The sequence below is a fragment of the Cynoglossus semilaevis genome, chromosome 5 (genome assembly GCF_000523025.1).
Source record: "Cynoglossus semilaevis isolate Cse_v1.0 chromosome 5, Cse_v1.0, whole genome shotgun sequence".
NCBI classification, from domain to species: domain Eukaryota; kingdom Metazoa; phylum Chordata; class Actinopteri; order Pleuronectiformes; family Cynoglossidae; genus Cynoglossus; species Cynoglossus semilaevis.
This window is the reverse complement of record NC_024311.1, coordinates 1,383,019-1,400,366: the sequence shown is the minus strand read 5'-3', so window position 1 is coordinate 1,400,366 and position 17,348 is coordinate 1,383,019. Positions and strand designations below refer to the sequence as shown.

Sequence of the window (17,348 nt, the reverse complement as noted above, 5' to 3'; positions counted from 1 at the left end):
TGGACGTCTGAAAACTAGAGATGTTGCTCTCTAGGAGAGGCTGCCTGCAGCTGCTAGCTGTCCTTGATGTAACTGCAGCTTTTCATCATTTCTGCGACCTGTTGTCAGAGGCAAACTGCCAACGTTTTTAGATTATAAAGTACTTTCTTTAGAATTTTTTTTCTTCTTCTTTTTGGCGTGGATGTGAGCAAAACTGACTGAGGGACATTGAATAAAACACAAAAGTTAAATTTACACCTACTGGTTTTTCACACTTTGTGGCGTGACACCTAGCAAAAGTGGCTGCCAGCAAAGACAAGAGAGAAAAAAAAACAAGTTGCGATGAAGAATCACCTCCCAAAAATGTACACTAGTGAATCCATGAGTTTTATGGAACGTTTGACTCCAAATATAACTAACGACTGGACCAAAAAGAGTTAAACTGAATACAGTTATACAGTTGGATTATGCTTGTATCTCAGCACCTTGAGATACAAGCATAATCCAATCCAATAATCCATTCCAGGACCGAGCTCGTAACTCGAGGTGCTTGTATCTCGAATATTTTTTTTCCCATAAGAAATAACGGGAAAAAAAATTAATCAGTTCCGGCCCCCTTAAAAAACTCCCTTACTAGTGCTAATAACAATGGAAAAAACATGTTTCTAATTGCAATAGAGACATACAATTATGTTTTAATTATTATAAGTCCGAGACAGACGATACAGTAGCGGCTAATGGCAGCATGTGCGGAGGAGGAGGAGGGAGGGAAGAGAGTTGGTCCGTACGTAGACACTTGATTCCGTACCGTGCCTTACACGCACACTACGTAACTTACATAAACTTAGAATTACACAAGCTAGAGAGAAAATCATGTAGATAACGTAAACACCATACGGAACACTCGCGGGAGATGCGTACGGAAGTCGGCGAACACGTGAAGTGAACGAGTGAGGTGGCGTGGTCTGCTCCGAGTGCTCGGCCACCTAGCGTCGGCGTCTGTAAGCGCGCTCGTATCTCAAATCTTTACTCGTGTCTCAAAGCAAATATTTCCTCAAAGGCTTGCTCGTATCTCAGAATACTCATAGGTTGGGACGCTTGTATCTTGAGGTTCCACTGTAACAGAACAAATAGCTAAAAGTTAGCCTGTTTGGAAAAGCTGACTGAAAGCAAATCATAAAACGCTTTCACCACTTCCCCTTCCACACCAAAGTCTAAGAGGAACAAAAAGAATGATTGAAGCTTTGAAGGACAAAGTTGCCTTGTTCCACTGCTGCCGCATGTGTTCTGATTTTGTTGCTATAGTTAATCTAAAAAAAAAAAAATTGAAGGCACCATTGTTATGTAAATACATTTTAACGTTGGAAGGAGAAGGAACACGACTACTGTTTACAAATGGCAAATGTAAAGAAATAATTTTTAACTGCAATATACTGTAAAACATGATATAAATATTGTGAAGTGAACCAGATTTTATTAGTTGAGTTAGTTTTATTCCTTTTTTTAAATCTATTATAAGGTAGGCTTGTTAACCCAGGTTTATGAACCGAAATGAGTGTGTTGTTGAAACGTCGTTAATAATAATAATAACAACGCTGTGTTGATAACCTGACCAATATTAGCAGCATTGATTGGAGCAACAACACTTAATAATCATTGTCTGTCATCCTTTTAACAGTTTTTTTTTTAGCATGGCGTTTTATACACAGGCACACTTGTGCAAAGAAGGGGAGCGAGAGAGTACATAATATTTTATGATGTAAATTGATTTGACCTAGAATTTCAAAAGCAGTGAAACGGTTCTGAGAAAAGAAATGACAGAATGAAAAGGATACAGAGAAACGCCTCTACTACATCACAGTCCAGAGAAAACATAGGTTATTTTAGTTCCCGATGATGTTACACCTAAATCCTCTGCTGCCTCCGTCACTAAATTTATATTTGTCATTTTCCGACGTAAGCGTTTTCATCCCTTTGTGACTTTTAAGAAACACAGGTGATAGTCGTTGACCAGTAGCTCCTGTATTCTAATTTGACTCCTGCTACTGCAAAGAACAAGAAAACTTTTTTATTTTTATTTTGGTGTTTCTCAATTTTTTTGTGGACCTTAGGTTGAGCAAATAAAAGAAGGCTGTTAGGAAGAAGGCTCACTTTAAAGACCTGAGATCCTTATTTTGATGCAGATCCCTGGTTTTATTCAAATAGAAAAGCTTTCTGTAACCCTTCAATTCTTTGCCAGAGTTTCAATTTATTTGAGTATTTTAATGTAGGGTGAAAAATGGGAATGCTATTTTATTTAATTTAAAGTATTTCAAGGACATTTCGTATAAACTGTGACAGTATTGGGCCACAATACTGTCATATTTAATTCAATATAAAGGCATTATTTAATTAAAATAAAGACATTATTATGTCTTTGTGGACTTTTAAGATTTGTGCTTGAGCAACCGTGCTCTGTTTCCCAGAATTCATCACAGGAGACTGCAGAATCCTGCTGTTTATTTTACACGAGTCTGATAAATAATCCGCAAACACACTACCCATATCAAAAGGACACTTATCTTCTAATGAAGATTCGTGAGGGATCATGTAAAAACCTGCTTAAAATGATTAACCACCGTTGGAGAAAGATTGAGGAAACACAAGCAGACGTGTTTGAATCTCCTGTCGTTCAAATGAAATAAAGTCCAACTGTAAGACGTTGGTAACGGTGACTAATTAGTTACATATAAGTAGTACTTAGTCAGTGAAACTTAACCCTAAAATATCTGTCATCTTAAATATCAAGTAGCTCAGTTGTAGCGCTGCTAAAGCCAAAGTTCATAGAAAAAGTTATTTTAGCTATCTCTCTGGGCCACTGCTGCCTCTTGTGGTAAGTGTGTGTCACAGGAAAAAAATAAACAAATAAAATCATGCAGACGCAGCAACATTTCATATTAATCTTAATTATGGTCACGGCAGTGGATTAACAAGTCCTGTGAGCTGAAATCGTTTTAACTTTAAGTCGGGAAATTTGGTGCAGATGGTTGAAATCGGGGAAATAAAACAAAACATTAATGCAACATATAAGTAATTCTCTAAACAAGCGAGAATACCACTGGGCTAAGCAAAAATGATATCAAAATTTTTTTTATTTTTTTTCCCCTTCTCGTTTAACACTCTCCTTTTTTCTTGCTTTGCAAAGTATTTTTTAATAATATGCAGCAGAAGCTGATCAACACAGTGTTTCCCCCCTCGATGCAATTAGTGTCGGAGGCAAGGTCTGCATCTAAATCAGCAGAGTATCCATCAGCGGCACCACCACCCCCTGTGTTCAGATGAAAGAGGAGAAAGCAGAGAAACAGAGCGCTGCACATTCACAGCTTATTATCCAGATGAAAGCCAGGAGAGGAGAGGACAAAGCTCTAATCCATACCGTTTTGTAGCCTCTCTGCCGCTCATTTTAAATGAGACATTAGGGATAAATTCTTTCTTTTCTCTCTGCCTGCTGCATGTTTTGTTTTCTACTTGTCTCAATTGCTTAAGTATTTATAAATGTGCTGAGACCCAGAGGAAGAAGGAGGACGGGAGGAAAAAAAAAAGGAGCCGTGAGAGCAATGAAATACTTAAAATAAACAAACAAACGCAGGGAAAATTAATGTTTTTTTTCCCAGTGAACCGCTTTCTAAACTCTATTTATCTCATGAGACAGTGTGCATGTATCAACAACACACACGCGCACACACAGACGCATACACAATGTGACTTCGGAGGACAAAGAAAATAAAAATTAAATAAAGAAATACACTAAAGCAATATGCTAGCACTCCCTACACACCCATATTTCCTTAGATAAGCCTCTCAGTCAGTCGGGTTGTGAGGACAGAAACTCTGCACTGTTTAGCTCACACACCATAGGTTTTGGGCTGTATTGACATTTTGACTCCAATCACTCCAAATGTTTATATTTTGCTGTAAGATTTTTAAAATACAGTAATTTCCGGACTATTGAGCACACCTGCATATAAGCCACACACATTCAAATTGAAAAATAACAAAATAATTCTACATATTTAGGCCGTACTTCTCTATAATCCGCAGATGTCCACGTTGAGATATTTACTTTTAATTAAATAAATGTTTTTTTTTTTTTTTTTTAGAACAGTGCCTGGTTACAGGCAGCGCCTGGTTACACATTAGCTCTTTCCTGCTTCTGCGCCCCAACCGTAGGGGAGACTTAGTGATCTGCTCTAGGGCCGAAACTAACATTAGCATCGGGGCTAACTCCCCTTCACTTTGTGCTTGTCCACAGCAGATGTAAACAGAAACAGGGAAGTTGGGGTCTTTATTATCAGCCACACAATGTTTTTACAGCTCCTGTATAACCAAAACACAGTTCAACATGACAGGGCTCAAACTGCGCTTAGCTTTTGCTACCGTTCGTTCTCTCTCGTGCCCCACGCACATATACGCACACAGCCATTCACAGACCGACATACGCTACTAGTATAGCACACAGCAGCCTACCATAAACATCATTGATCGCTAACGGTATGAACTTCGTTAGCCTGTATAATTTCCATAAATTAGCTGCATCATTTCTTATGCAGCTGGTTTCAAAGTGTGTGAAAAAAGTAGCGGCTTATAGTTTGGAAATTACGGTAGTTCAGTAATGTGGCACAAAAGAGGGAATTGATGACAAAAAAAAAGAACAAAAGACATTGGCATCAGCCAAGTCGGTGTGGTGTCAACTGTCATGATGTACAAGCAGAAACTGATGTTTGTGTTGTTTAAACGCCGTTGCTCTGTTTGCAAACCTGCAGTGTTGTCAGCGAGGCACTATGACACCTAAATTGTGAAATTAGTACAGACACGTTTGTTCCTGTGCTGCACTTCAGTCTCTCAGCTCTTAATAACCGATTTAAATTTGAACCCAACTGTTAATAAAATCGGCACAAAGAGACACCTTTCTTCAGGGTGTTCACGCAGTAGAGAAGTTCATAAGTAGAGTTGCAGAAGATTCCGCAGGAAGAGGTGGAAAACATTAAAATAATGTAATTAAGTAAAAGTACCTTTACTTTGCTTAAATTCTATTCAAGTAAAAGTACCTATTTAAAAATCAACTTGAATAAAAGTACAAAAAAAACAAGATTTACTTTAAGTAAAAGTAACTTAGTTACTGTAAATTACTTCATGCACAAAAGGAGATGCACATCCCATCTGTACGCATGATAAAGCTATTTCCAAGTTCACATTTGAAAACAAAGATCTGGCTGAGATATGGCCAAGGATTTCCTTCTCTCTCTGAGTCATCGGCTCCACAGGAGTAATGGGTTATTTCCCAATGTAGCAAAGTCAAATACTTGAGTCAAAATGTACTTAAGTAAACGTAAAATTACCTATTCCCAAAACTACTTAAAAAATGTCGAATTACTCACATCTCAGGGCAGTGGAGAAGGAAGCGGACCTGGAATGCTCCCTGGGTGCTTAAAGCTGCCACCTGTTCATTTTGTTGATGGGGTTTTGTGCAGTGGTGTGCTGTGTCACAATGACAAATAATTCCCTCTCACTATCTGTTCAAATCCTCAATCTACAAGTTTAATTACAGTAATTCGAGTAAATGTAATTTATTACTTTCTACCTCTGCTGACTCTGGCTCTGTCTTTGAATCCGTCCAATGTTAGACACCAAATATAACGTATCTTATTTTTTTAGTGTAGTGCCCTGATCATGTAAATGAATAGTTTTGAATGACTAGTATACAATAGTATTTTGAACGCTTTGGAAATTCTTATGTTAACCCAGTGGTTCTCAGTTATTTTCTATCATGCATGTATATTTTTAATCTGTACAAACCACTGTATGAGTTGCTGCCACCTAGTGACTGGAGGCTTGCTAGCATTCAAGCATTATAGCAGTGGTATTACACTTATTTCCAGCATGCCATATTCCATTGGAAGCCACTCACGCACCTGCTGGCACCTCACTGCGCCCCCGCAGGGGGGTCCATTTTGAAAGTACTGTGTTAACAGCAAACCTGCCGGAACAGGCTGCCATTCGCCGGTGCTGAGTATGTTGCTCCTCTGGGAATTGAAACCCAGGACTACCTGGGTTTTGCGTCTGAGGCAGGCATGCTATGCTAACCGCTACACTATGAAACCACTATGGAAGTCTTAAGTCCAGTAACTTGGTCTATTTCTCAGAACCAGTTATTGACTTGGAGACTTGTGAGGATGTTATGCACTGTCGACCATGGTTAATTTATGTCATTTTCGCCTCTTTTAAGGTTAACGCTATACCTAATAAATCTAAAATGACTTAAATGAAATGTCACACCTCCTGCTATTGAGGCAGTTCCATATAATCCATCAAAAACCTGTGCTTGTAAATTCTGCTCTATTACTTATTATCTGCTGATTGTGGTGACATTTAAACTACTTTGAGACTGGAAAATGAGGAACCATTAGAAAAATAAGAAATTATTTTTTGTCTAAAGAAGTTAAATCACTGCAGGTTGTGGGATGTATATCGTGCTGTTTCCAGTCCAACCTAAAATCCTAAGTGAATTCTGAACTAACTCAAGGACCTGTAGCTGGATTTAGAACATTTTAGAGTAATTTTTCTAACTACACAGTAGATCTGATTTTCTGACCAGACAATATTAAAAAAACATGGACCACATTCGGAGTGGAGAAAGTAAGGCTAGTTCAGTCTGAGAACGGCTGGATACAACTTTTTCATGTCCGATACTGTAACTTGTTAGCCGTTGCTGAGGCGATAGTGACCCTGTTTATAGCATGTCGCAGTTGTGTAGTGTTTTTTTTTTTTGTGATGTTGGATCCTGAAATTTTGACCAATACTTGAAGGATACTGATCCTGAGTATCAGATTGAGCCATCCGTGGTGTCGACGACTGCTGCGGCCCCTAACCTTTTTTGTACCAAGGACCGATCGGCCAGTATCAGCCGTTATTGCGGACCGCTAATACCTTGCCATCATTGAAGGATTTTCAATTTTCAAAACCAAACATCCTTTACACTTTATTCTGTTGGTATCAGAGTCTGAATTACCTGTTGGAGTAAATTAGTAAAACTGAAACACATGGTTTCACTGTGTATCACTGCGACCCAGTACCTGTTCCCGAACCGGGGGTTGTAAACCCCTGGTCTAGTGGACAATCAAAGTACCTTGATACATTTTCAATGTAGTATCTAACTCATTAGTGTTTAATTAGTTGTTGAACTGATGATTCTGATGCTGCTGATTGTGGTTGCTTATTTACCCTTTAAACCAACGTGACATGTTTAACGCTTGTTTAATCAGTTTCGTGACCTTTTTTTTTATGCGCAGGTGGAAATGCCAAACTTCGATACCAGATCACTTCAGGAAACACAGGAGGTGTTTTTGATGTGGAACCTGAAGTCGGGACCATTTTCATCGCTCAGACTCTGGACTATGAACAGATCAAAAGGTAGAAAAGGGCACTGAGAACCACTTGTTACAGTTCTTGTTTTAATTTCAGGTTGTTTTTTTTTTTAAATTGGTGTCAACTAGGGCATTAACAGATTGGGCGATGTGTACTTTTGTTGTGAAAGAGTTGTGAAATTTGATGTCCCCTGGGAAAGTCAAATAGTAAAAGTGCTTTTTCTTCAGCATGTGTGCCAAAAAGTGCTTTACCTCTGATTGGCTTAGGGGGATATTTTATCATTGACTTAACCAATAATCATAATCACTTCTAAAAATGGGTGGTAACGCCACTTGGAATATGAAGGAATATTTACACAAGAACACGCTAAGCCACCAGTCATTTGTAACAGGCACTCGGAAGGAAAAACATGAGTGGCTACATGAGCAGAGGTTCTCTGTGCAGTTAGTCCTGGAGCACACGTGTCAAACTCAGGCCTGGGGACCAAATCTGGCCCACAGTATAAAGCCACTATATACTGGCAGGATTTGTAGTATTAGCGGTGTATGTGCTTTATTATATCACATACATTTCAGTTTTTTTGTTGTTGGCCTGTGAAAAAGATTTACATTAAATTAAATGACTCAAAAGGCTACAGATAAAGAGACATAATAAGAAACAAATACTACTGAGGTGTGTCTTATTTCATATCTAATTTTTCATGTGTTTATAATATTAAGTTTTGATTGTTCCATATTCAAAGTTTACTCAAAAGTAAAGTTTGTTTCCATATGAAAAAATTCTACATTACATATCTGGAGAGAAGGGAAAATGTGCACAATTGCCATACATTTTTATAATAAATATTGGGTTTGGGCCGCGACTTTGTCCCAGTTTTTAAATTGTGGCCCACTGTGAATTTGAACATTTATGTCTTTTTTCTGATATTGATATGTTAATATGTTTGTTAGCTAATAGTTTACATTTTCACATCACCTTTGCAATTTAACACCAATTATTTTGAAAGTATTGTCTTAATATGTTTCATTTGTTTCAGGTACCAACTCCACCTTCTGGCGTCCGATGGAAAGTGGGAGGATTACACAACGGTGACGGTTAATGTGGTAAACAAAAACGACGAGGCGCCGGTGTTTACTGTGAATGAGTACTACGGCAGTGTGACAGAGGAACTGGACGGCTCACCGGTGTTTGTCCTTCAGGTACTTCTTCCGGACAATTAATATTAACTTATTACCCAGCAACGTATGATGACGTAATTCTGTCAGATTCTGTCTGACTTCCTTTATTAAGATCAATCAACTGTGTCTATAACCATTGGAGCTTTAAAACCACTTCCTCACTCCTTACTCGATATCGCTACTGCTGCCTCGTGTGGCCAGTTGTACCGCTGATTTAGACCTGAAATTGTTGTAAATTATTTATGATGTAATATATAATATAACATTTTAACCTACTAAAGGAGGTAGCAGTGGATCAGCATGCGTGTGTTATAAAAATAATTTTTCTTTCCAATAGGCTCTGGTGAGAATGTGAGCAGTAAACAAACCATATTTCCTTTTTAAAAGGAGCTCTCTACGGGCAGATACACAACAAACATATTTGAATACCACAAGCTGTAATAGATTACAGCGATCCCTCTCCTATCGCAGTAGTTGCGTTCCACGACCCACTGCAAAATGGGAAAAATTGCTATATAGTTATTATAATAGTTACGTAATTATTTACGTATATATTTACCCTTCATGAACCTCCCTCACACTGTTATCAACCCTCCCTAGACTGAGTATTACCCTTTTCCACACAATTATATGCACAGTAGAGTTGTAGAATGGCAACGCAGAATAAAAGAGAGTGGCTCAACTAGCCAAAAGTACACCGAGTACGCATTGTACTAGCCAATAGTATGCTGTATACGATCTCGTCTAGGTAAACAAAGCTAACAGCGATCGTTCGCAAATGGGCTTATCTTAATTTCAAAATCCTTATACACATATGTATGTATGTATAATTATTTTATAATGTCTTTTAGTTTATTTTTCTTGCTATATTCCACGATATAGCGAACATTTCGTGAGATTAAAAATTTTAAAAAAATATGGGATGCACTGAGGTAGTGAAAGGAGAACCATGATGTAGAGAGGGAACACTAAACAGTAAAAATTTTTTTTTTTTTTTTTTTTTTTACAACCACATAAAAATAACCCTCAACTCTCACTGGTATTAGATATTTAAAAAACTATCTTTTAAGTGTCAGGTTGATTGATATAATAAATGATCTACTAACAGACAATACCTGCTGTCTCATACTGGTTCTGCAGTGGTCTCTCCATTAGGTAAAATAACCTGAAATGTCAGCTCTGCTCAACATTAATTTAAGCTTCTTTGAAAGCTTTGAAAGTCAGCAAGAATGTAATTTGGATTGATTTCATCAGTAGTTTCTCTAAGTTTTTTTTTTTAATAGATTAGTTTTGTTAGATGAAACGATTTGACTTTTTTTTTTTTTCAGCAACCAGTAGTTTCACCAGTGTCTACACACAGTTTAAGTAAGCTGATGGAAACTAGTAGGTGTGAGTTATGTTTATGTGATTAATTGTTATGAGAACCTCTTTAGTGTCGGTACGATTTTAATGTTTGGTAAAATCCCAACCAAAAAAAAAAATCCACAAATCGCCATCAGATTTTTTTCTATCTTGTGCACCCCCTAGTTACAGCTCGTGGAAGCACCACACTTTGGGAATCCCTGTCCTAACTGATAGCTGTATCTATTGGTTGAGATACTTTACACAGATACATTGAGTCAACAGCAATTTAACATTGGGTATGATGTTTTCATGGAAGAATATACAGGTAGTTTTATTAAACTGTATGTTCTAATGGGTGGAATTCACATATGGGACTAATATTAAAGGGACATTTACCACTTTAACCAGGTGTGCCCCATGCAGAAAAACCATGACAGCTGCTCACTGATCTTAATCCTTTGCCTTGGCCTCACTCTGTCTACCATTATTTTTACTACATTTGTCGTATGGCTAATGCCTTTGCAGTTCCTGCTTGTGGCCTCTCCAATCATCAGGTCCTGACGCTCTCCTCTACGCCTTTGTTGCTTTCTCCCTGTATCCAAACACAACGCCCTCTGCTTTTCATCAATGGTCTGCAGCTAACAGTAGTTCAATTTTAGTCATCAGCACATGAGGCATCTTATTTATTTATTTTTTCTACAAATATGAATTTGCACTCAAGTGTCTGCCCAGTGTATTGGTTGGATACAAATGCCCTACTCTTCACATTCACACACTGTCCTCTTATTTAATTTCAGCAGAAATGTTCCCAAACTTGACTGAAAAATTGTCAGTCTTAATATGAAAACTTTTGTAAAAAAAATGTACACATACAAATTGTCTGGAATACCTTAGGATAGTCTAAGGGCAAATTACAATAAAAAAGAATAATATGACAACGATAATGAAAAACTGTTCAACAGAGGAACATTTCATCCCTTGTTAGTCAGGTTTTTTATGTTCTGTCAAGGTGGAATCACAGACAGATATGACTGTGATACAGATGATAAGAGGAAATAAGCAAACCACAGAGGCATATGCAGCAGAGGATTGTGACAGATTCACCTAAAGGAGGCTTTTTAACTGCAGGCAGAAACTGTGAGCTGTTTCCAGTACAGACGTCACGCCAACCCTAGGTTTCCATTATTAATTAGAGCTGCTGTGCAGCACATAGTCACAGAGGGAGGAGGACATTTGAAACAGTCGGAGGCAGAGAAATTAGGACCACAGTAAACATGTCAGGGTGAACACTAACTGGGCTGCCCATCTGTTCAGTCATTGGGAAGTTGCACAGTTTGTTAGGTAGACAGAGAAGGGATGAAAACTTGATTAAACATGGGCTCATTGCATGTTTTAGATGATGTTTGAAGCCGATGTCAAACATTTAGTGACAAAATTATTATTAGATATAACACCTTAAATAATAAAAAAAATAGAAATTACACATACAGATATCTTCATCTAAAAAGATTTGTTAATATTATTTGATTTTCATTTGTCTCTCAACTATAGCCAGTAAGAAACAGTACAGAGCAGTTTACATGTTGTGCAGTTCAGGACAAATTGTTATTAATAAAATTAAATTAAAAAAAAATATTAGATTCTGTTTTTATTTTTGCATTTTTTTTCTTATCCTCCCTTGTATTTTCTGAGGTCACCCTAGTGCCCACTAATCACTAGTTTAGGATAACTTGATTAAATGTTAGCTTAAAAAGTAGCAAAGCATCCGGTGGTCCCACTTTGAAAATCAGTAGTTTAGGATAACTTGATTGAATGTTAGCTTAAAAAGTAGCAAAGCATTAAACCAAAACATACCATTTATTGATGTCCTCTGCTGTTACAGTTGTAGGTAACAGCTACTGATCCTGATAAGGGTGCGGACCCGGAGGCCCTGCGTTATTCTCTTCATGGCCAGGGTTCAGAGGGAGAGTTTATCATTGATGAGGTCACAGGAAGGATCTATGCCCAGAGGACTCTGGACCGCGAAGAGCGCGCTGTGTGGCGTTTTGTCGTCCTAGCGACAGACGAAGGCGGTGAAGGTCTGACTGGCTTTACCGATGTCATCATCAACGTTTGGGACATTAACGACAACGCTCCCGTCTTCACCTGCGCACCAAGCTGTCAGGGAGAGGTGTTGGAGAACTCACCCGCAGGGACTTCTGTGATGGAGATGACAGCCACCGACCTGGACGACGCTGCTGTGGGACAGAATGCTGTGCTGTCCTACAGAGTTGTGGGTAGTCTAGACGTCACGAACATGGACTTAGAAGAAGTTGGAGAACGAGGAGGAGTTCCGACATTCTCTGAAATGTTCACTATCAACCCGACCACTGGAACCATCACTGTGGCCATCAGCAGTCTGGACAGAGAGCAGGTGGAGTCGTACCTGCTGGTGGTGGAGGCAAGAGACGGAGGAGGGATGACAGGTAGAAACCAAAGATACAACTGGCTTATGTAAACTGAAATAAATTCATAATGAAAATAACTTAAAAGTTTTGGACACAAAATTTTAGAATTTTCTGAAATCATAAATATATATACAGGATGTATATAAGAGGTGTAATGGTAAAGGTGAGCCGCGGTTCGGTACTGAAATCACCGCTCGGTATGACATGAAATGTGGACTTACTACTTCATGTCCACTCTCATAATGAAAGTTGGCATCATCTAATTGCTGATGACATCATTAATATTGCTAATAATGCCTCATCTTATAGGCAAATAGGCAAGTACAAAAAAAAAACAAAAAAACAATAATAATAATAAATAAATAACGGAACTCTAAAAACTATTTTAAACACTATTTTAAACACTATTCTATAAGGTCAGTCCTGCTTCGCCACACTTTCGGTACATTTTTTGTTTTTAGATCCTGATGTGCGAGTAAAAAAATAAAAAATAAAAAATGCATTGACGTGGATGAAGCCTAGCTCAGTATCTCCTGACAAACCTTCCACCAAGGCATGTCGTTTCTTCTACTCACAATGACAACAAGCGCGTCTGTGTTAATAGGTACCGTATACACTCGTGTATTAGCCGATTTGCGTATATGCCGACCATTATGTTTTCATTTTTTCCTGTCGTAAAATGTCTTATTTCTGCTCAACAAAGAATTAGAAAAATTATCTTGGCAAACACTCTTTACGTTAAAATTGCGACGGTTAAAATAATGATTAAATATCAGTTGTAGGTTGTGTGGATTGAATTATTTATTAGTTTAATGATATTTTAGACCATACGTTCGACTTGGTGTTTATTATCGGTGATGATGCGATCGGAAAATGCACAGATAAGCCGATCCCCTGATTTGATCTTCATTTTTTGGTGTTTTGAATACGACTTGTATGCGAGTTCATACGGAAATTAATGTAACATGGGTGACTCAAATGGAGTGGAAGTTGGACTTTGCTCTGCTCTTCAATAGTTTAGTACGATCGGTACACCTGTGTATTTGTCACATCCTGTACTGGACGTTTCGGGACAGATACATGTACCTTCACAGCCCCAATATCTATATTAAACATAGAAAAATCCCTGATCTCCCTAGTGTTGGCACCTACAGTCAATGTAAATGTATGTTGACAAACCTATTTTTAAGATATGTCCTTGATTTTCCATTTTACTGATGGTCTTACCATAGTCTTTTCTCCAGTCATATTATTTCTAAACTCTACTCACAGGTACTGGAACTGCTACTATTCAGATTAAAGATGTAAACGACCACGTTCCCAGGTTCATGGACCACGTCTGTCTGACCAGGATCTCTGAGAACTCCGAACCTAACACTGAGGTGAGGTTTATCACCGCAGCTTTTTACATGGCAAAGATTAATTATTCAATTGGAACGAAACGTTCCAAGTGACCCGCGGCGCTTTTTTTTTAAAACCTCATTTTTGATGGATGACTATAAACTTTAAATTAGTTTAAAGTGCAGCAGTGTTTTTTTTTCTTCCAAAAGACAGTACACGAGAGACACTTCAGAGAAAAGAGTATACACAAACAAATGTTTAAGTCTGCGAAATCAATAAAGCTCTAAGAGGAACTTGGCTATTAAAATGTTTTCTAAAAGTTCAACATTTTTGTCATAGTAAATCCTTTTTCTCATGAGAAATCATAAATTGGTTCATGCAGCAGATGTTTTTTATTTCCTCCCAGTCTGAAGTTCATTTGCACATTGATTTGCTTTTTCCTGACCACGTTTGTGATTTACATATTAAACTTGGTTTTGTTGGAAAAGGTGGGGTTTTCTGTGAGTTCTGCAGAAGACCCTGTCATGACAAAGGAGTTACTGGTGCAGAAATTTAAACATCTGTCAACCTGGACTGCAGTAACCTGCAACTAAATATGACATACGGATAGGATTTATGCCATCTCAGTGCTCAATGTTTTATAGTTTACCAGGAAATTTTATTTTAATAGGATGTTTCAGAATAATTTTTTAGTGCCATTTTTCCAGTTACGGTGTTTGCTTTTCTCATTTTTAGTATTGAAGGTTTACGATCTGTCATCCAGATGTTATTGGGCTAATTTTTACATTTCCTTCGGCTACGGTTTTATAAAATTGTCTTTTTTTTTTTCACAGAACTACTACTATAGATAGATAGATAAATAGACAAAACATTTTTTCTTGGCTATAAAATGTGAGGTCAGATCCCACTAAAAATTCTTAGCTATAAAATGTGAGGTCAGATCCCACTGAGAGTCATTATCGTGGATTCTTTTTCTCCTTCGGGGTTTTGTAGTTCACCAATGTTCTGCTGTGGTCCCTCAGGTTCTGGAGCTGACTGCCGAAGACAGAGACACTGGTGAAAACTCTAAGCTTACTTTCAGTGTTGTGTCTGGAGACCAGGAGCAGAAGTTCTACATGGTCAGTCACAAACAGGAGCAGCGTGGGACCCTGAGACTAAAGAAACGTCTGGACTACGAACGCCACACTGAGCAGAGGTTCAACCTCACACTGAAGGTATAAAAAAAGGTTCTCCTCTCATCAAGTTACATTTGTATCAAACAAATTGATAAATATAGAGACATCTTCTTTGGATACAATGGAATCAGTCAGAGTTGAAGTCAGCCTCGTGTTAAGTAGAGTAAATTACATTTTCTGTGTACAGGTTGAAGACCTGGACTTCTCCAGTCTCCTCCACTGTGTAGTGGAGGTGGAGGACTACAATGATCACGCCCCCGTCTTCATCCCTCACTTCCTGTCTCTGGCTGCACTCCCTGAGGACATCGCCGTGGGAACCAGCGTTGCCCGTTTGGTGGCCAGTGATTCAGATTCAGGCCAGAACTCTGAGTTCACCTACAGCCTCTCCCAGGACTCAGACCCTGAAGGTCTGTTTACTATAGACCAGTCCGGACTTCTGTATGTAGCTCGTCCTCTGGACCGTGAAAGAACTCCTCAGCATTCCCTGGTGGTGATGGCAGTGGACCACGGAAATCCTGCTCTGACAGGAAGTGCCACAGTTCAGTTGCCTCTGTTGGACGTCAACGATAATGGACCAGAGTTTGAGGCAGCCTATTCTCCAGTGGTGTTTGAAAATGTGCCGGGACCACAGGTGGGTTTGATGTAGTAACATTTGGGTGGGACACTGTACTTTAAAACTCGTCAAGATGTTCACTAGTATGTTAGGCGCTATAGTATTTCTATTTTTTTTTTTTTTTACCAAACCTTTAGCTATGTCTATGCTAACGTTTGCTTATTTTGTTCTTTTTATCTAAATTGTAGCTCTTAAAGTTAGTACTCCAGTGCTTTTCTAAGGTAACAAGCAGCTTTTTTTCTCACCTACTGTTAAGCTGTTTTACATTATTTTAGGACACAAAACATGTTTATATATATTTTTAAACATGGGTGTCAAACTCATTTGGGTCCAGGGGCCACATTCAAACTAACTAACGAGTACAATCAAGATAATAATTTATATTGTAATTTCGTTAGCCCCGTAAAAATACATAAATTAACTGCATCATTGCTTAAGCAGCAGGGTCCAAAGCGTGTGAAAAAAGTAGCGTCTTATAGTCCGAATATTACGGTAAATAATTTTCCCTCTTCGTTTACATGCATAAAAGAATTTTGATAAATCTTCATATTTAATTATATATAATTTTGCAAACGTTTCCTGAATACGAAGTGTTTGTGTATTTTCTTTCTTTTTTTCAAAAAAATCATCAAGCATGCTGGATTGAAACCCCAAATGGGCTGGATTTGGCTCGCGGGCCATATGTTGGACATGTGTGTTTTAAACTGTGTACTTTCAGTTCTTAAATCTTGAATCTTTCAGTGTAATATTTTTGGCTTACTTTTACATATTTTTCTCTCTACTATAGGCCTTATGAAACATTTTCTGTCCTCGGTTTTATTGCCAAATTTCTGCATCAACATGAAATAATATTTTGGTATAATCGTGTTTTTTATTTATTTATTGTACCTCCTTGTTCAGGTAGTAAGACTCAACCAGACATCCACCCTCCTCCGAGTGCTGGACCAGGACTCTCCAGAGAACGGCCCTCCCTTTCGTTTCACCATCCCTTCTGAGTACCGTCACAGTAATGACTTCTACCTGCAGGACCACCAAAACGGCACAGCCACCCTCATGGCCCTGAGGACATTTGACCGCGAGCGACAGAAGGAATACCTCATACCAATAGTGATGAGCGACAGTGGGCGTCCAGTCAAAACTGTGACCAGCACACTGACGGTCACAATTGGTGACCAAAATGATCACGCCCACACTGCAGGGGAGAAGAAGATTTTTATTAACAGCCACCCAGGTGAGCCATGCTGTAAAAATTTGCCTGGAATCAGTTGAAAAGTTCAATAACCAAAGCAAAATACATGAGCGTTAGTACTAGGATGCTGTTCTTTTTCCTGGAAAAGAAGATTCAAAGCATTTGAAACCAATTTCACCGAGGTAAAAAAGAAATACATTGCTTCACTTTTTGGTACAAAGATCCTACACAGACCTCACAAAATGTATGAAGCTATTTTATTTATGAAAAAAAGTTAGCCTTTTTTAGACCTCTGGCTCAGTGTAGATTCTCCAGGATTCAAACACTGTCCAAATGATACCTGCAGGGAGACCTGTCCTACAGTACTTTTTTGAAGGAGCAATGAAAGCTGATGTAGTTGTATTTTGTTGTACACTTGCACCTAAGTTACATTGAACTCATACTGTAAGGTTCTCCTTCTGCAGACTTTCCTCTCAATCTCTCCTCGAAACTTTGCTGCAAACTCTGTTACAGAGGCTGAGAATAGTATAATTTTTTTTTTGGCATGGTTTGCTGTTAAATTTTTAAAGACTGAATAATTGTCATGAGGGAGGGGCTCCACCTCTATGATTGCTATCTCTTCTTAATCCAGTACTTATATAAAATAGTGGGGCGGACCCCCATGGGGGGGGGGGGGGG

The 17,348-nt window shown here is 38.4% G+C and overlaps 1 protein-coding gene across 1 annotated transcript in view; it reads left to right on the top strand.

The window, feature by feature from the left end:
- The window catches only part of LOC103378645 (neural-cadherin), a 230,504-nt gene that overhangs the window by 118,840 nt on the left and 94,316 nt on the right, over nt 1-17,348 (top strand). The window contains exons 16-22 of the mRNA XM_017032353.2: nt 7,308-7,428; nt 8,420-8,582; nt 11,794-12,370; nt 13,625-13,734; nt 14,716-14,907; nt 15,056-15,499; nt 16,382-16,712. Of these exons, the coding sequence (XP_016887842.1) occupies nt 7,308-7,428; nt 8,420-8,582; nt 11,794-12,370; nt 13,625-13,734; nt 14,716-14,907; nt 15,056-15,499; nt 16,382-16,712 (1,938 nt within the window). The remainder of the gene's footprint in view (nt 1-7,307; nt 7,429-8,419; nt 8,583-11,793; nt 12,371-13,624; nt 13,735-14,715; nt 14,908-15,055; nt 15,500-16,381; nt 16,713-17,348) is intronic.